General features: G+C 39.6%; 2 protein-coding genes across 3 annotated transcripts in view; both read left to right on the top strand.

Moving 5' to 3' along the window:
- mGluR (metabotropic Glutamate Receptor) overlaps positions 1–21434 on the top strand; it is a 1154435-nt gene that overhangs the window by 307458 nt on the left and 825543 nt on the right. For both annotated transcript variants that reach the window (XM_067111043.1, XM_067111042.1), the window contains exon 2: positions 19437–20355. In XM_067111043.1, coding sequence (XP_066967144.1) covers positions 19496–20355 — 860 coding nt within the window. In that variant the 5' untranslated portion in view covers positions 19437–19495. The remainder of the gene's footprint in view (positions 1–19436; positions 20356–21434) is intronic.
- Positions 7972–8622, top strand: LOC136843460 (WAS/WASL-interacting protein family member 2-like). Its single transcript, XM_067111996.1, has one exon. The coding sequence runs from the start codon at positions 7972–7974 to the stop codon at positions 8620–8622; it is 651 nt and encodes a 216-aa protein (XP_066968097.1).

The following is a 21434-nucleotide window of genomic DNA, read 5'->3' as shown; positions in this document are numbered from 1 at the left end:
ACTTTCTCAGAAAGATGCACAAACCACGCACACCCGTGCAGGCAGAAAAAAGCTACACAAACCAAAAGTGAAAAGACAGGGCTAATAACCAGTAATATCATTCAAGCAAACACACAATAATCAGAGAGACGCAAGCAAGCAAACAAACAGATGAACAAAAAAGACGATAAATGAAAAATCAAAACAAAGTAAGAGAAAGCAAAATAACTGACCGAGAAACAAGCAGTAAGATACAACTAAACAGACAGAAAATTATATGATTAAAGGAAAATGGACAGACACCCACACTAGGTAAAATAAATAATTCGTGCACAGAGAACGGCAGAGGAGGAAACAAGTCCAATGACAGAGCAGAAACAAATGTTATAATATCAAAGGAGAAAAACACAATGAAACAAAGAAACAGACCAAATGAGACGCTAAAGGAACTAACCAAATAACAAAGGCGTCACTAGCAAAGGAATGAGGACACAGAGAAAGATGCACAAGCGAACAAGTTGATATACAAACAAAGGCATAAAAAAGCAATCACTATAAAAAACAGGAACACAATAAAGAAAACAGCTAAACAGACGCAGATTCAGCTAATTAAAGATAGAAGGCAAACACGCCAACAACTAAATATATAAAGTGAGACACGCAAGCTTATAAATAAACAGGCAAAGAGCACCACAATACACAAATTAATCTAGAAGCGGAAACAAATAGAAAAGTAAAAATGCAGTCAAAGAAAGACATCGAAGAAAAGAAGAAAAAGGCAAAGACACGAAAGCTAACAAATAAATGAACATGCTGGTAAATAAGTAAACGGCCAGGAAAACCACAAAGTAAGCAAATCAAAAACATACATATATACAAATATCCTATGGAAGGCAAATAAAAATAAACGAACATAATGAGAAATGCAGACAAACAAATAAACATACCAGCACAGAAGCGAAAACAAACTAACATTTCAGTGACAAAGTAATATGTATGAGAGGTCCAACAAATCGGCAGGCAGATATATACACACAAGGAACGAATTAACAAGTCTGGGAAGACGCAAAAGAAAAAGAAATCACCAGGCAGAGAGGGGGACACAATCAAACAAATGACAGAAAAGAAACACCATACAACAAATGAACCAAGAAAGACTCTCAAACAACAAACGAGAGTCCCATAAGCAAACAAATAAGCAGAGGAAGACACATGAAAACGATGAAGCTTACATAGTAAAAACGGCATTAAACAAATGAACTGACAGAGCATTCACGAGCAAGATGACAGACTGACAAAAAATGCTAAAAGTCAACAAAGGAAGACGTTCGCATAACAATAGCAGACAAAGGGCGCCACAGGATCGGACAGAAAGGCAGACCCAGAGGACTTAAGAAACCAACTTGATTGACAAGAGACACAAGTAACTCAAAGTGTAACAACAGCTATAGGGTAAAATGTTTAAACGGTAATAGGCTCTAGGGGTGTGCACCATCGCACAAAACTGTAGGTTTACATGTTTAGTGTAACTAGTTATATTAATAATTGATTTTCACAAACTAAAGGCCAATAAAGAGAGAATGTGACTGAGTAAATCTATTAACACTACGCCATTTAAAAATTTCGCCATTTCTTCCTGAATTAAAATTCTATCTTTATCAAAGACATGTTTAATTACATATTCACTGTAAATAGCATCGATACGCAAAAACTATATCGAGTTAGTAGAAGAAAAAACAAGTTGGCAAACAGAGAAAACACAGACAAAATATCTGCAGAAAGCAAAGACAATTAACCGGAAAATCAGCAGACAGATAATTATGCACAGGAAAATAAAACAACAGGCCTCAAAACACACGAAAATAATATAAAGCCTACGTAAAAATACATAAAAACTTATAAATGAACAGAAAAAGTTACACGCAAAGGTAACCAATTACAGACGGGGAAAGGCAAGAAACGCAAACAGCAAAACATAAAGAAGCATACCAAAAAATTTAGAGGTATTCACAGACAGTGAGAAAAACAAATAAACAACAACTAAAAGACTAACAAGAGACGAGATACACAGAAATGGAAGGACACACAAAACGCTGTCAATATGGAAGGCACACAAGCAAACAGATAAACAAAAAGGTGACCTATAAAGACAGGTAACCTCACAAATAAACCGCAAGAAAAGTTACATAGCCAAATCAAATCAGCAGAGAAAGGCACACGATTAAATGCAGTAAATACAGAGCGGGGGGGCGGGGGGATAAGTTCCTCTTTGAGTTGCCTGGTGCAGCAACTAATAATAAAAAAATGCCGCATACTACTTAATTTGATCATTTTTGGTAATTATTAGTTGGATAAAAAAAATCACTGTGTGAACAAAGAAAGCAAAACAGCCGAGAAAAGAAATAAACAGAGAATGATGCCCAAAGAACCAATCAAATTAACAAAGAAAGACGATCAAAGAACATAAAAAAAAACTCTTAAACACTGTTGAGATGTTCAAATTACCTCATGACTTCTATACAGATAACATTAATAAAAACTCTGGTCTCACTAAACAATATTTCATTGCCGGGCAAAGCAAGAACACGAATCATTTAATTCACTCTCACAAGTTTTGGGCCAATAGCAACCTTAACCAGCTCGCCTGATGGTTATGATACTTTAAAAGTGTGGTTATTCTCAGACCGAGAGATTTTGTTGGTTATTTATTTTTTCTGATGTGAAAACTTTACTTCTGTTCCTATGTATTGTCAGCAATAATATAAATGTCCTTCACGAGGCAAAATTATACATAATTACGTCTTTCCCTATTATCCGTGCAGCTTGAATTTGCACATTAGTCACAAGACAATTCTAGAAACATTCTTTTCTGTTTTTCACGTAACCCGAAGCTTCTGTACCTCACCGAATGTATTTGCGTAACAGAAATGTAAAACAGTCTTTGAAAATACAACCTTTAGGGCCTCCCTTTTATAAAAGTTGACATTTTCACCAGAGGTCTCGTTCTGGAGGAAAAGTGAAAAATTTTCAGAAACAGCATTTGCTTTTAACGTCATGTTTCTAATGATGAAATTCTACATCTTTTTCTTGTTATTAATACTCACAAAGAAGTGCATGTTTTTCTGTAAGCTCAGTAAAATTACTTTTTCGTTTGTCATTATTATTATTATTATTATTATTATTATTATTATTATTATTATTATTATTATTATTATTATTATTATTATTATTATTATTATTATTATTATTATTATATATATATATATATATATACATATATATATATATATATATATATATATATATATATATATATATATATATATATATATATATGTGTGTGTGTGTGTGTGTGTGTGTGTGTGTACATATATAATGATTATATTCACTTTAACACTTATTTCGTTTATCACACATCAGCACAGGTGAAAAATAAAAGGCTAAAAATAGATCCTGAGCGGTTTCAGCTGTATTTCCAAGCCGTTAACGAGGGACTGATGCATAGTGGTAGAAATGATAATTATAGTACTGACGAACATACGCAGCCATTTGAGACGAGACTACGAATCCACTCCTGACAGGTGTCAAAGGAAAGCGGTGGCTGAAATCATTAGTGCTAGTGATAGAAATTACAATATATACCCAGGATACAGTATCGACAAACATACAGACCGTTGGAGACTACAAATCCACACTTGACAAATGTCAAGGGGGAGCGGTTGAAAAAACTCATTAATGCTAGTGATCTTGTACTATTTTTACAAATATGATCATCTTTTTTCCAGATATTTCTGCTACCTTCCTTAAAATTTCAACATTTTACAAATTTCTTTTGAAACTATGGAATAGAGCTCATATATGCCTTGACTGATATTCATATCAAGGCCATAGATTTCTTTTATATAGCTAGATTCAATGATATTCCTTTCCACTGCGTTATTAGAATATGTTATGTTTTTTGCCCCAACACAGTTGATAGCATGATTGTTCTCACTGACTTATAAAAAAATACCACAGCTCACCTGCTCGTATCTTGCACATTTTTTATGCTGTTATATTCTCTTCTCCAGTGTTATTAGTTTTCCCACTATAAAAGTTGCCACAAGCCTTACGTGGAATTTTTTATACACTTCCTTTAATATTGTCTGGAGAGTTCATTACAAGTACATGTTTCATTGTTTTATTGTTTTAAATGTGACACTGACACCAGAATTCTTAAGAAGATAGTGGATATATGGTAGTACAAGCAAATTTTTAGTGTTGTTGCAAGGTTCTCTTTTGTTTTCACAAAGAGTCTTTCTTTTCCCGCTTCTAACGCATTGTCTATTATACAATCAGATTCTTTCAATTTCTTGACTATATTCCTAATCTTATCTATTTCATCATCAATATATTCAGTGCTACATATACATAATGCTCTTAAAAACATAGATATGAACATTGATTTCTTAACCGTAATAAGAGATTAAATAAAATGGAATTTTAGTATTCCCCAAAAGATCAATTATATTACAGTCCATCATATTTAGCTGATTATTGTCTTTACATTGTTAACTCACAATAGGTCAAAATTAATCATAGTCCAGTACAGTCCCAATGATACGTTAAGTTGCAAGGGGACAAGGATTCAATCTGCGATGCGCAGATTGCGAGATCTAAGGCAAACGGTCGCCATTTTTATGATTTAACCTGGGGAAATGCTTATCATGATCCAGTTATAGACTAATCAGGCAGGCAAGACCTAAGAGCTTCATCATAACTGTGAAAACTTGAAGGTATATCCGTCAGTGTGACGATGCTGATACAAGTCACAGTCAAGAGAGATTTCCATGGCTAACAAACCCTCTGTAACCGGAGAGATTCACAAATTAAAAGCCAGTAAGGGCGCAGTAAAATATGCATAGGACAAGGCGAGCACAGAGGGTGCCAAAATGCCTTGAACACACGATTTTATGTAATTATTTAAACACAGGCATTTACATAACACTGCCCTAACAAGGCAAGGTTGATATGGAAATACTGGCACTTAGAAATGGAAATAAGAAGTTTAGTACAAGAATTAAACAGCGTAACTGACTGTAAGAACCTTTGCAACAGACCACTTTACTTTGTAGAAGAGGTGGCTTCAGCGAGGGTAATGGCGGCAGAGGAGGGCTAAGGGCTTCACTGGTAAGAAAACTAAGGGCCCCAACAAGATAGGACCCCGTGGTAGGGCATGGCTCTCTGAAGAGGCAGGAATGGAAGGGGAAGATGTGTCTCGCTTGCATCCAGCAATGTCTCTCTCTCTTGTTCCTTCGGTTGGGCCCATAATATGACTTCTGTCAGGGGTCAGGAGGTCATCCACAGGTAGGAGGGGTTGGTGTCATTTCCCTCTGCGCATGCATCATTTATGACTCATGATCCAGGTGTTCATGCCAGCTGTCCTTTCTCTTAATTTGCCTCCCTGGCGCTATTCTGCCTTCAGCCAGACTTAGTCTCTTCGCAACCTTGTGTCTGAAAACAAAGTTCCCAAAGCATCACATGTTTGAGAAGAGAAAGTTAAAAGGGATATACAGAGTGCAATTAACAGATTAAGAGAGGGGCCAATACTCCTTTTGCCCTTCCTTGTCAGGCAGTGCCAAAATGCACTGTTGTATTTTCCAGCTTTAAATTAATCATTTGGTGGCAGGTATACTTGGGAAAATATAAAAAAAAATATATATATATATATATATATATATATATATATATATATATATATATATGTATATATTATTATTATAAATTGCAAGAAGTTGCTAAAAGCCAACCCTTTAGGAGCCCACGTCCTACATGACACCATCCAATTCTACGTCCTACGTGATGCCCATCCGATTCTACGTCCTATGAGACGCCACGTCCTACGTGACGCCCATCCAATTCTATGTCCTACGAGACGCCCACATCCTACGTGAAGGACATCCAATTCTACGTCTTACGAGACGCTCACGTCCCACATGACGCCCATCCAATCCTACATCCCACGAGATGCCCACATCCTACGTGACGCCCATCCAATCCTACGTCCTACAAGACACCCACGTCCTACGTGACGCCCATCCAATCCTACGTCACACGAGACACCCACGTCCTATGTGACGCCCATCTAATTCTACGTCCCACGAGATGCCCATGTCCTACGTGACACCCATCCAATCCTACGTCCCACGAGATGCCCACGTCTTATGTGACGCCCATCCAATTCTACATCCTACGAGACGCCCACGTTCTACGTGACGCCATCAAATTCTACGTCCCATGAGATGCCCACGTCCTATGTGACGCCCACGTCTTACGTGACGCCCATCTCACTATCCCAGCAATAACCGGCCGATGCCGTGCAAGAAATAGAATATATTTCACCTTAAAAATTGGTTCCCGATCCCATTTATTTTTATTTTAACCTTAGAAGGCCCTGCCAACTAAGTTTGACAAAATGCCTACTTCCAGAGCCCAGCACAATGAGGACTTTAAGTTAGTCATGTAGGCAGGGAAGGACATGGGAATGTCGAAGTCAGAGTTACGGGACTGGGTCCAGGGGCAACTAGATACTGTGAAGGCAGAAAGAGAGGCAGAAAGAATTGCCCAGGAGAAAAGAGAGGAGATGGAGAGGCAAGAGAGAGAGAGATAGAAAGGCAAGAGAGAGAGAAAGAGAGAATCGCCCAGGAGAAAAGAGAGGAGATGGAGAGGCAAGAGAGAGAGAAAGAGAGGCAAGAGAAGGAGAAAGAGAGAGAGGAGCGGGAATGACAGCGTGCCCATGACCTCAAGTTGTTAGCCCGGCAGAATGTAACCCCACCACCCCTGTTGGGGGGGATGAGCGCCCTCAGCCAAGCCCACTTTTTTATGCCTAAATGGACAGAGGCAGAGCCCGAAGCATGGCTTGAGAGGGCCAAAAGAGTCCTGGAGTGCTGCACCCTCTCTCCCACGGAACTCTCCCTTGTTCTCACTAAATTCCTGGGAGGGAAGGCACTCATTAGCTACCACGTCCTTTCGGTAGAGGATAGGGGAAATTGGGAAGCCGTATGCCAAGCAGTCATCAAGGCGTATGAGATTACCCCCGAGCGGTGGAGGAGGCGTTGGAGAGAGCAGACACAAGAAGCAGGCCAGACTTGGTCCGAATGGGTGTACCACTTCGAGTGGGCGTTAGCAAAATGGCTCAAGTCCAAAGGGGCTACCAGAGCCACCAAGGTACTCGAGAAACTTAAATTTGAGCATTTCTTACTCTACGCCCCTCCCGCCCTGGCCACACATGTAGTAGAAAAGGCCCCTGCAATACTCACCAAGTGTTGCTGCATAGCTGATATGTGAGAGACTCACCACCCTCAGGAGGGATCAATGGGGTGGAAGATCTGTCCCCCACCCTTCCTCAGGGGATCTGCTCCCCACAAGAAAGGGCACTCGCAGAAACCCGTTGTGTGCGGGTTCTGTAGGAAAGTCGGGCATTCCACTGAGCAATGCCGAGACAAGCCATCAGAGCCTTTTAAATCCTCTCACGGAAACCCACCAAATAACTCGCCTGCACCTTCCACAGGGGCAGTGTGAAAAGATTTCAGCCAAAGCTATTGCATGGCATACAAAGTTTATGGCCACTCTCCCTCATGGGCGAAATGTCCTAAGAATAATAAATCAAATACTCCTGCCGTCGCCTTGGTCGTTACGAATTCTGAGTCCTCGGGTCCTCCCACCGAAGGTCCCATATATGTGGCCCCTCTGCAGGGCAGCTACCCTGCACGCTGAGTCAAGGCATTCGACGAATCTGGTGCACAAATCTCCCTCATACGAAGGGACCGAGTTCCCTATGGAGCTATCATTAACACATGAAAACTCATCACAATCAAGGGAATAAATCAACTCCCTACAGTTCAATTGAGAGCCACAAGACCTCGCCTATCTAGAATTTGCAATCTTGCAGTAGCAAGCTATATTCCTGGAGACTATGACGTCCTCCTGGGACAGGACTTTCATTCCCCACCTATGTCACGAGAATCCCAGGGTCCACATTCCCCAACTCATTCCTCAGGTGCGAGTAATCCTCCACCGCCTTTCCCCCAGTCAATACTGGCACCCCTTGGGTACCATAAGGACGTGAAGTTCCTACCAGTGCCACCTGAGTACGGTGTACAGTGGCCCCCTCGATCGATTCCCGATCCCATTCCAGTGCCCGGCCTTATCTCAGTGCCAGTGCCAGGGTCCAAATCATATCTCACTCCAGGAGATGCTAAATCCTATTCCACATCCCTGTCAGTGCCACTTGCATGCACTGAGCAGTGCCAAGCTCTGTCCATCCTGACCGATGAGCACACAAATCCACTGATAGTGCCTGACCCTGCCTTAGTGCCAGCGCCAGAGCACGCCCCCGATCTCCTTTCAAGGGATGCAACTCAGGACCTCCTCTCTTCTCCCAGCCTGGCGCCGCTACCAGCTTTGGTAAGAGAGACAGTTCCTCCTGACCACAGCAGAAGTCCACCTAAAGGTGTGGCCTTGCAACCCATGCCTGAGCTGGTCATTGCTACCTGCGAGCCTCTCACTCCGCCCCCCCCCTCCCCGACTGCCTCCTCTCTCCCCTCAGTCCCGCGCAGACACAATCACGAGTCAGGATTCTGCCATCTCTCACTGGGCCGATGAACTCCAAGAGCTGCAACGGATCATGGTAGAACTAGCAAAGAAGATCCCTGTGTCAGCTGTCTCAGCAGCCGACATAGGTGGCACTCCATGCCGCCCTCCGGCCTCGGCCCTCCGATTCCCTGGCCTAGGACAACTGTCTAAGTAGGAGAGGTTCGCAGCGGAATTACCACAGGCATGGGAAATTCCAGGTAGTCTACACAGAGCTCTAGAGCTCTCCTGGCACCTGTGGCCCCCACCCCTTCATCTATCGAAGGTCTTGGCCCCTCTAATCCAGAAGAGGATGTCAAGGCCCTCCATTATCTTCTTCCTTTCCGCTGGAACTTCTATCCCTTATCCTTCTCTGTTGATCTTTCCTTTAAACTTTTCTTTAATTATCACCACAAGAGGAAATTAAAATACAGGATACCATTCCCCTCTACATGCATAAGTCATATTGTTGTAAAGCAGTAAGATTAACAGAGTGGGAAGTGGCACGCCCTTGCGCCCATACTTTGGCACAGGGCATGCGTGCCAGCTCTTCCCAAAGGGGTCGCACCCATTTGGATTCCCTCTCCAGCCCTGGGGCTGAGAGATCGTCCTGGCCGTTGCCCATAGGCTAAGGACAATAACTTTTAAGCATGCAACCCAACTAAGCTGCTTAAAACAACCATTCTAGAGGCAGACTGAGCTGGCTGAATTGTCTTTCCGCAGGATACCTGGGGAGATACAAGCAGATGGTCGGAACACCTGGAAAATGACACATCTTCAGCCCGGTCACCACATGGGCCCAACACTGGGGTCCCTACCCTTGGCAGTTTCCTTAAAAGAAGCTTGGACAGGAAGATCTTGGCAGTCGGCGGGGAAAGTGTAATGGAGTTAGCAGGTAAAACAGCGACATCAGCAAGAGATTTATACCTCTCTTGATGGCTCAATGGTCAACTGGAGTCGCTGAAAGGCTTTCGTCGCGGGTTCGTGTCCGATTCCAATTCATTTATCACTTATATAAACTCCAGACTCGACGGAGATATACAGTCATGAGTTTCGATCCGACAGTCATGATTGGAATGGACCGTCCAAGTGATTATATATATATATGCCATTATATATATATATTGTATATCGTCTGTATATATATATATATGAGATATATATACATATATATATAAGGTAATAGTATGAGTGAAGATATTATCAGTCACGACAGTTTGCCATTATATAAGTGTTTATTGAGTGCCAGAAATTCTGCTTTGTCCTTGTGGAACTATTTTATCCAGTGATCACCCAGGTCTTTCAATTGCCAATGGGCTGCCCACTGGCCATACAAGTAAAAAGAAGTTGGTAAAGTACCTGGGCCACTGCTTGCATACCTCGAGTTTTTCCCAACTTCCCGACTCATCAGTGACCCAGTTGACAGCATTTCATTCGAATTATACTCTATGAATAAGATAGAAATAATCAACACACTTTACTGGCGAAATAAATTTTACTTCTTCAGTTGCTCTCAGGGGACTTTAGACTTGTGTGGACTCATCTGGGTTCTGATCCTGATGTGTGTCAGAAATGAATATTCAAGACTACATATTGGAAGATATATATATATATTATATAAACCTCCTAATAATTCATTTAAGATATATATACATTTATATATTGATTCTTTTCTATAAATATATATTATATATAATTTAACAAATGGAAAGTTAAAGTGCCTATTTACATTATTTTAAGTTTCTATTAATTTTTCATTTTGCATTTCTTGTATTTTCAGACTGAAGTTAGATACAGCCCTAATGACTTGGAGGAAATCAGATGGATTGTTGAATCATAGAGGCCAGGGATGCCTGGCGCATCCTTCATTTCACGTTCCTGGATAGCTAAATACATTTATGATTTCCTTGTTAAAAGAAACTGGAATAAAATCCAGACTGTTCCAAAAAGAGCCAGAATCTTGGAAAAGAAGGACATCATAGCTGAGGCAGTGGGTAGACCAAGAACGTCTTTACGTAAATTGTAACTAGAAACAAAAAGGGGAAAGAAGAGAAGTTATAGTGCTGTAAATCTAGTTGAAAAATCTGGTATGAAGTCATTTCAATTATCACAAGCCCAACATCACTCAGCAACAGAGAAGACCACATGGTTTGTGGTTCATTTCTTAAAGATTGGGATGAACACTTTCTCCACATCAGATGAATTCTTCATTTACACAGTCAGGAATCCAAATCATAAAAATGACACCATTTGGGCTGCAAAGTTGGATGGTATCAGCGATGATATATATGAAATTTCCTGAATGTTTGGGAATTTATTTGTTTACGGTTATATGGATCATCAAAGAAAAAGGACAGTCATGGAATGGCAAATATGGGAGAAACTGTATATACTGGTGGATATTTCCTTTCCTCAAAGATCCTGAAAATGTGTTATCTGTTGAAGAAGTCACATTTTGCATGATAAGGCACCATGTTTCAAGGCTCTTATGAAACAGTGGTATCGATTTCTTCTCATATGAATTTCCAGGTAGTCCCCTGACCTTAATATGTGTGAAAACATTGGTAGTATCTTAAGGATATGTTGAAGTGTGCACAGTGAACTATGATGGTGTACCAAGCCTATACCTCAGTGAAGAGAGGTGACCAAGGTGCTCATTAAATGGAGTTTGAGTCTCAGCTTTTTGCGATTTGCTGAAATCATACCCCTCAAGAATGCAGGCTGTGGTGCAAGCAGATGGAGGCCACACAAAATATAAATACTCAGAGAGAAACTTAAATAAATACCTGTTCTGAATTACTTGTGTTTTTGTCCATATCAATTTTAGTATATGCTGTATATCTAATATAAACACCCTGTATATATATATATATATATATATATATATATATATATATATATATATATATATATATATATATATATATATATATACTTTTATATATACTTTTTATATATATATATATATATATATATATATATATATATATATATATATATATATATATATATATTTATATATATATATATATATAATGTATATATATATATATATATATATATATATATATATATATATATATATATATATATATATATATATATATATATATATATATATATATATGCTTTTAGGCACAATTTTCACGGATACAACATTCAGTAAATAGAATCGCTTTCTCATTGTTAACCAGCTTTTTGTTATTATTTCATATTTTCTTACTATTTGCTTCCCCTCATTGTTAAAAACTTTAGGTTACTGATAGAGACGTTCGGGTAATTGGGTTCCTCCATTTACTTCAGTAATTATACACGCGACAGTTGTTTCGTCAACCTATACGTATTGACGTTATGTTTTCCGAAAGCCCTTCATCCACTGACGACATAATCACGCCAAAAATAGATTCGATTCTGGAATTGTCTGGACTGGCAATGTACTTAAGGGGACAGTTTTTTTCTGACACGTAGAATGTCCATTTTAAATCAGAGAGATTCCCTGCACTCTATTTTAGTGAAGGGAGGTTTGTATTTTGAGGGAAACATTACCACAAAAGGAGATGATTCCAAGACTTGAATTTCCCAGAAAATCTTTTGTATTGAAAGACATAAGCTGAACTAAGATCTGCTTGGATGCCTCACAGACAATCCAGTTTACTTTGTTCAAAACTAATAAACATCTGGAGCAGCTTCATCTGCCCGAATTTAGAGGGGTTATGCAGATATAGCACACCTTTGCAGCTTGGTTAACAAAACAAGCTGTTTTATCAAAAATCAAATATCAGATAAACTTATTCACGTTCTTGTCTTTCTGTCCTTGCTGCTTACTACCAGCCTTAATTAGAACTAAAAATAATATAATCAATGATAAAAACCAGCATTCGTCAATACGAAATATATAACACAAGAATTGGCTGTTAACTTGTATTAAATGGTATACATTATAAGCTTCTTACTCTACAGTAGGCCGCGTTCACTCCAAGCGAATCGATTCGATTAATAAGTTCATGGAGAATCATTTAACACCGGCTTTGCCTGTCCTTCCGCACTTCTTTTTGTCCGCCCTCTGATCTTAAAAACTACTGAGGCTACAGGGCTGCAAATTGGTATGTTGATCATCCACCCTCCCATCATAAAATATACAAAATTGCATCCCTCTAGCCTCAGTAGTTTTATTTTAGTTACGGTTAAAGTTAGCCATGATCGTGCATCTGGCAACGTTATAGGATAGGCCACCACCAGGCCGTGGTTAAAGTTTCATGGGCCGCGGCTCATAAAGCATTATACCGAGACCATCGAAAGATATATCTTTTTTGGTGGCCTTGATTACGCTGTAGCGGCTGTACAGAAAACTCGATTGCGCCGAAGAAACTTTGGCACCTCTTTTATTTGTTATCTTCATTTACACTGCATGTGTCAAGGTAGTCATGTGCCATTAATACCCAGTACACAATATTGTCAAAGAAACAATGCCATATGGGAATCACTACAACCACAGTATAAGGTAGTACCTAATGATTTTTACTGGAGAGAAATAGCAATAACATCTTTGAAAAATGCAAGTCTCCAAACTTTATTGGAAGTACTGATGACAAACATTGTCGGTTGTATTGCCCACCCGGTGCAGGCTTACTTTTCCATGATGACAAAGAGTATCTTTTGTACTAAATAATAATAATAATAATAATAATAATATAATAATAATAATAATAATAATAATAATAATAATAATAATAATAATCTTTATTTCAGCTCAGGGAATACATGGAATATACAAAGTACAGACAATACAATATACACAATCTAGATACACTAAATAAAATAATAAAAATGTTAATCGGCAATATCCACACAGTTGCTGAAGTAGTTGTAAAATAGTATCCATAATAATGGTAATGATAGTTATATTATTGAGAATAATAGTAAGCATAATAAAAATTATAACAATAAAAAAAGATTGCATGCAACTGATCTCCAGCTAGGGACTTTTGGTGCTTACCGAAGTCAGGTCCAGAATGCTCGATGCGAAAAGTGAAAAAAGCAAATCTCAATAATAATAATAATAATAATAATAATAATAATAATAATAATAATAATAATAATAATAATAATAACAGATTCTGTAGATAACACTTAATAATTGCAAAAATAGAGAATAAGTATATACAGTAACTCAGGCCAACCATGTGTAATGGAAGATAACGTCCTATATGGACCAGACGCCTCATTGTCCCATCTTTGCCACACTTCAGATCTTCTTCTTGCCTCACTGCTTAGGATGCTTGGCATGAGCGGCTTGTGGTTATTTCCCAATCGAGTGATCAGACTGGACATTGCTCGCCTAGCAATGATTTTTAAATTATCCAGGCGGTTTTCTACGAACATCTGCTAAGCGGAATGGTAGCGAAGTATGTTGGTGAGGCAAGTCAGAATGTCATTGTGAACTACAGTGATACGTTTCATGGCCTCTCGGGTATAGTTCGTGCTAAGGGAACACCCAAATATGCTGTAGCAGTTTCACGTCTCGGTGACAAAAGGCAAAGTCTCCTTGCAGTCATATTGCCAGTTGCACATAGTTTACGACCCTTCTGTTGTATGTCTGCCGTATATATCTTTTAGGTCGTCTGTGATAATGTGGCCCAAACACGGAAATTCATGCACGAATTCCAGACGATTTCCGAGGAACATTTGTGGTTCTGCAATATGCTAAAAGGAACTTGGGAGCAGCAACATGCACTGGATCTTGGTTTCTTTATATAGGATATCAAATTTCTATGCATATCTGCGGCAAGTGTCGATTAGTTTTTGCAGAACATGTTTAGGAGAGGAATGTTACACGTAAGGTCAAAAGTATTCCATGAAATTTACAACCGCCACGGTAGCTAATGGTTAGTGAAGCCCAGCCACCAGGTGTACACAAAACCCCCGACTTGGACCCTTTATAACTCTGGAAATATTCAACCAACAGGGATGAAACTTTGGCTTTAGAAGTTTCCCACTAAGGTCTCTAACTATGCCAAATTTCATCTAAATCCGTTCAGCCGTTCCGGAGATCCAGATATCAATTTTTGACATTCAGGGGATGTGATAGCGGGTGGTTAGGTGAGGGACCTAACATATCTGTGGAGCAATAACGGTAAAAGATACAGCCGTGAAACTTAGTTTTTCTGAAAGCTCGTAATCTGGAGGGGTGCCAAGCCGGATTTGTTTTCGAAAATAGTGAAATTTTTAAAAGTTACAGTGGGCCATTCAAATTAGCCACCAAAATTCAAATTTCCTGATGCTCAGGTACAGACTGCTCACAACATTAGAGGAGACGTCGTTTTCTTAATGTGTGTGAATAGCAAGTGGTGTTAGGAGAAGCTGGCTTACTGTGAATTATCGTAATTGAAAAAGATCACACATGTTAAATTTACCTACGCGGTTTTGGTTTTACGATCGTTGACCAACCCTAAATAGAGACCCAATAGTTAGAATGTTTTCACACACACACACACACACACACATATATATATATATATATATATATATATATATATATATATATATATATATATATATATATATATATACATATATAATTGTATAATTTTGCAGCAAACGAACTGAGTTTACCATAATCACGGAGAAGCTACATAGGTCTAAGAAAACTATGTCTAAAACCTAAATAACTCCCATTCCTTTGTTACCACATTTTTCTCGATCTAGGGTGTTGCCATTTCAAAAAAGGACTTAAATCACAGGCAAAAAAGTGATGAAATCACAAAAGGGGTAGAAAAGCCCAGCCCCAGGAGACAGATATGGAGATCAGGGGATACAAAGGAAGGGGAAGGGAGTAGGGCTTTACTTCGCAACCTGATAAATTATGATGAAAGCAAAAAGTACAATTAGGATTCTTTCCTAATTGTGCCATTATAATACATATATATTGAATAGCCTCTGGTTTGGACGAACCACCGCTAACGACGTAAAAATTATGCAAGAGGGACGGATTCCAGTACCATCCAACACTGACCCAGCCCACATTTTTGTTGAACATTAGTCTCCGCAACAGCAACGATCGGAATGAGTTCGCCCATATTATTCTCGACGGCAAAGAAGAAGAAAGAAGTAAAAACGAAAAAAATTTTACCCACAAAGAAGCGTTATGTTTATATGATTGCCCACTTCTAAGTGGATACATTTGCTATGTCTTTAAATTGTATTGCTTGAGGAAGTTCCAGTGTCTATCTCTTCAGGTATGATTAGCATTGTGCGGAATATAATGGCACTCTCTTTCTATACTGATTGAAAAAAGACTCCTACTTCTACTTTTCGCTTTCATCATAATTTATGAGGTTTCGGAGTAAAGCCCTAACCTACGCCCTACCTCTTCCTTTGTATCCCCTGACCGCCATATGTGTGGGAGGTTGGCTGGCACTTGTGTTAGAAGGTGAGCCTGCGCCCACACTGCTGCATGATATGTCAGTAAGTCCCCCGGGGGGTTGGCGGGGGGTGGCGTTGGTCCCGGATTAGGTTATATCTTGAGACTTTTATATTAGGACCAAAATTCTCGCCTTTAAAAACATCGAGGCGTTGAAATAGGCAGGTAATCCTGTAAGCCTCTTTATGTTTGATGAGATGGAGGGTCGGAGCCCGTGAGAAACTTAACCCTCCACTGTGGCATCTAGCTGTACCAATGAGTGTAGGTTTTGGGAGAGGTGATTCACAATTGTTGGGGTCCAGTCCAGTGGGCAAATGAGAGGCTCTTTTCTTTTGCTACTGGCTTGTGTTTGCGAGCTGCCAATCCTATGATGATGCTCATCATCATCATCCGCCCATGACGGTGTGGAGAGAGATAGGGTTGAAAGACTCACGAGGGCTGGCGATCTTAACTGAGAATCTATCCTCCACCAGAGGCACTGGTGAGGGGGAGGAAGTAGCGAGTCCATCGGTCCCCTCCGTTAGGTCTATAGGTGACGTGGGTGCTTCATCCGTGGGGGAGAGGGTGTTTGATGCCAAGAGTTGATTTACTCTGATGTAAGGGCATATGGTCGAAACAGTGATAGCGCAGTTTTCAATTACTCAAAATAGGGTAGGTAATTTTTTCTGGACATTTATGTATTCCACAGCTTTGCAAAATACAGAATACTACCATCGAAGTACAATTCTATCTTATAGGAGATGAAGTTATTTCATTAAAGCCCCATCTAAAGAGGCCTTATCCTTAACTGGAACTATATTAATCCAAAATGAAATTCACCTATATGATGAACAGTGCCAGGAGAACAGTAGAATGTGCTTTTGAAATGTTTGCTATCTCTCTCCACACCGCCATGGGTGGATGATGATGATGAGCATCATCATAGGACTGGCAAGCCAGTAGCAAAAGAAAAGAGCCTCTCATTTGCCCACTGGACTGGACCCCAACCATTGTGAACCACCTGTTCCAAAACCTACACTCATTGGTAAAGCTAGATGTCATAGTGGAGAGTCAAGTTTCTCGCGGGCTCCGACCCTCTCACCTTCTATGAACTCCCATGTGAAATCAAACAAAGAGGCTTACAGGATTACCTGCCTATTGCAACGCTTCGATGTTCTTAAAGGTGAGAATTTGGTCCTAATATATGAAATCTGAAGTACTTAAAACAGCAACTGAGGCAATTATTTTAACAATAGTTAAAAGAAGCAGCAGTGTAGCTCACAATTTCATTCCTCATGAAAACAATTTCAGCTCTCTTAGTGATAAGGATGACAGAGTTGATTTTCACTGTTCAGCCATGAGCCTGACAACAAGAAATACGAGGTCTACGCAGAAGCTATATCACTTTGTGACACTAGAGAGAACATTTCGTACCACCACGTGGAGACGTCGAGGGGTAGGAAATTTTGATCCACTGGTACAGGGGTCTACCGTACATAGTGAATGCTAAAATGGTTAAATCACTTGTGCATTTCATTTCAGCAGCCGCAATCTCCTTCCACAATACAGCTATTGCGTCCCAATCTCAGTGCATAGGCTCGCAAGAATCATATATGGCACGTCGCTTGCATACTAAATTGAGCAGGTCCTTTAGTAGCATGGGGTTTACACCTCCGTGGACTCGCCGTGACTGATGGAAAAAAATTGGCCCAGCCGAATCAGTGATTTGAATCGAATCGAATGAATGCGATTCGAATCGACACGATTCACCTGCATCCGTTGAAGTTTGTGGCGAATCAGGAAGAATCATGAGTCCTACTGGTTTGAATCGATTCGATTCTCTTGGTGTAAAAGCGACAGACGAGTTTCACGAAAAACTTTTTGTGAATAAATAAAGTAACTTTCATCTCTTGAATTGGCTTTTGAAGATTCAAATCCTCTAATCAATGAATGGCATTCTCGTTCCTAGCTCTTGTTCATTGTTGCTTAACGCAGAAGGTTTATTTCGATGCAAATTTGAATTATAGTTCAGAGGGAACTTGTGGTTTGCAGACTTATCTTTGATATCCGCCTCGAATATATAACAAAAGGCCAGATTTAGAGAAAGGCTATTGCCGTGGTACAAAATCCATTTACGTAAAATAAAAATTCGGATTGAATAGAAGACAATTTTTCTTCATCCTGGAAAATGAATGTCGAAGACTTGGTCCTAGAAAACACATCGGAAGAGGAAAAATTGTGGACAAAAAAATTGTGAATTTTTTATTCGCTTTACACCCGTATCATTAATATTCTGGATCGTCTTTGTCAGGAAACAGAACGAGCTATGAAGTCAAGTGAACGTTATGAATGGCGACTAACACCAGTTCTGTGGAGAATGTTTCGAAATCACTAACGTTTCTATATGGAACGAGTGGAGGCGATCCTATGAATACCAGGTAACCTAGTTTGCTCTCTACGCTTCACAGCAGGCGGTCACAAACGCATTAACTGGTGCATGTTAGCCTTTCCTTGTAAATGAACTCAAGGAAAGTGTATCTTCTCTTGATAACATGAAAGGGTTTTTTTGTCGATTTTCAAAATATGTTACGGAAAATCTGCAACATATTTTTTCCGATTCTCGTGCATCAGTTTCTAGTGAAAAATACGCAGACTTCCTTCGTCCGTTTATTGGTTTAGTGCAGAAATATCCCCAACGTCTTCTCTTCTTTGTTCAATTTCAAGTTGTATTCTCGATGCAGATTCTTCTACACGGTTTCGGAGTATCTTCTCTACCTCCCTACATCGGGTCCATGCCCGGCCACTTCTTCCAATACTTTTAGGGCATAGTTCTTCTCTTATACGCCAACACCGTAGAGAAGAATCTCCATTGAGAAGAGAAATCTTTGGGAAGATTTCTGCAATAAACCAATGAATGGACGAAGGAAGTCTGCGTATTTGTCACCAGAAACTAACGCACGAGAATCGGAAAAAACTCCGACGGTATGAAGATTCTTGCAAGAAACTTACTGATGCCACTAAAGCAATTGCTTTTAACGAAAATTGTATAAGCGAAAATTTATGCCCTATAAGTATCAGATATTTTTGTATACTTGGGCATTTTTTTAAGTCCCTGTAACAAGATTTATCTGTAGTTATTCCTGTGTTTTCTCTTCACGTCCTCTGGACGACAAGGGTTGTTACTCTGCCACATCAGGGGCTCATATTTTCCATTGAAGGAAGATTGAATTATTGAGAAAATAATGTCTAAGTTTAATATGAATAAATAAAATTACTCATTTTGATTTTAGGGGTGTATCTCATGGGAAATTCTTTCCATTTCCAATAGATTCCAAAAATTTCTTTGCCTTAAAGGTACAGGAAAAGTCTATAGGAACTAGGTTGAGTTATTATTTTACGTAAGTTAAATATGTGTGCGATAATTTTATACGCTCTCTTTTCTTTACAGGCTCCATCTCGTCTACAAAAGCATCGAACGGTATAGAACGCATTGTCTCTGTGGGAAAAATGCTGGGTGGTCGTGGACTGGCGTCAACAGTGCTGGAATTGGTGTGGATATCATGGCTGGCATCTGTTTTATCAATATTGGGTCAGATCAGAACAGAGGTCATGGCCAGCGGTGTGCAATTAGATGGTGACCTAATTTTGGGAGGCCTCTTTCCCGTCCACGAGAAAGGAGACAAAACTCCATGCTCTTCGGCAGTTTACGATAGAGGACTTCAGAGACTGGAAGCCATGTTGTATGCTGTTGATCTTATCAACAGGGATCCAGAGCTCCTCCCAAATATCTCTTTGGGTGTGCACATTTTAGACACTTGTTCCAGAGATACTTATGCTCTTAATCAGTCCCTGGAGTTTATAAGAGTGTCTTTAGATGCCCTGGATACGTCAGGACTGGAATGCTCAGACGGGCAGGCCCCCAGGGTCAAATACCGGGCAAAGCCTGTTCGTGGTGTAGTGGGCGGTTCCTACAGCTCTGTCAGCTTACAGGTTGCCAATCTGTTCCGACTGTTCCACATCCCACAAGTAAGTCCAGCCTCAACTGCAAAGGCACTCTCTGACAAAGATCGATATGAGTTTTTCGCCAGGACCGTCCCACCAGACACATTCCAGGCTATGGCTATGATGGACGTCATGCAACTTTTCAACTGGTCTTATGTATCCACCATCCATTCAGAAGGGTCCTATGGAGAATTTGGCATAGAAGTCATTCGGAATTTGGCCATAGCTCGTAACATGTGCATAGCCGTATCTGAGAAAATTCCACATAACGCTGACCATGAAATTTTCGACACAGCCGTCAAAAATTTATTGAAAAAGCCAACTGCAAGAGCAGTCGTGCTCTTTACCCGCGCAGAGGATGCAAGGTAAGTGTTATCATTCCTATCTGTTCATGTAACCTTTGGTCTTTCAGCTCGGTTAATGCGCAGTAGTTTTTATGAAGAGTTTCAACATAAACGCATCCAAAAGAGTGGTCTGCCAAATACATGTGAAACATACCTTTAAAAGCTATGTGAAACATTTTGTGGTTATTGTTACGAAGAATTTAAGATCTACTGACTGTAAAGAATAAATGAAGAGAGACCAGAGAGACACCAGAATTACAGTATATTGCTCTCTCTCTCTCTCTCTCTCTCTCTCTCTCTCTCGCTATGATGTGGGGTTATTTGTAATTAATGAGCTCTTAAAATTTTTGTGCTTGATATTTCGAGAAATATTTTGAATCAGTGTGACATAACTTAGTATGGTTCAATAAAATTTAACAATAAATATTACATGGTTATGAAGTAGTCACTGATAAACTACGCATGAAGTTCTCGTTAAGATATACCCTCGCTCAACTGACATTTCAATTTTTATATGCCAGATACCATACTGTGAGTGACTAATTCTTTTCAATAGTACAGTAAACCTCAGACAAAAGTAAACTTTGAGATCCATATGTCGGAGAAACACTAATCAAGGATTACAAATTTACACTCTTGAATCATAATCAGTTTTGAATTTAAGATCAGTATTTCAAGTTTCAAAAGTACGTGCATATATTGTATAAAATAAAATCCAAAAAAATATGGAAATGCTTATCCGCTATATTAAGGCCCAGTTCTTTGTGGTTTTGACAGTAAAATAAACTGAACAAAGGTTTTCATAAAATGAAGAAATGTTTCGATAAACACTTTTCACGGCATGCTTTTATGGTGATACTTCATTATTAGAAAGGAACATTTCTTGAGAGTTACAGTTACCCATTTAGAACTGACAACGCACTTTCACACACGGACACGCGATGTATATTTAGCAGTCAAAAACAATCGAATAATAACATTAAGCAGTCACTGAAATGTAACTCTACATACATACACACATACCCACACGCACATACGTGTGTGATTACAAAAACCAAGAAGGGCATACACACTTGCGCAAAAATGTTTGCACCCCGCAA

This window comes from Macrobrachium rosenbergii, chromosome 11, assembly GCF_040412425.1.
Source record: "Macrobrachium rosenbergii isolate ZJJX-2024 chromosome 11, ASM4041242v1, whole genome shotgun sequence".
NCBI lineage: Eukaryota > Metazoa > Arthropoda > Malacostraca > Decapoda > Palaemonidae > Macrobrachium > Macrobrachium rosenbergii.
This window is presented reverse-complemented; position numbering and strand designations above follow the sequence as displayed.

Coding starts and splice junctions, on each gene's coding strand:
- LOC136843460 (XM_067111996.1), top strand. CDS start 7,972: ATGTCACGAGAATCCCAGGGTCCACATTCCCCAACTCATTCCTCAGGT.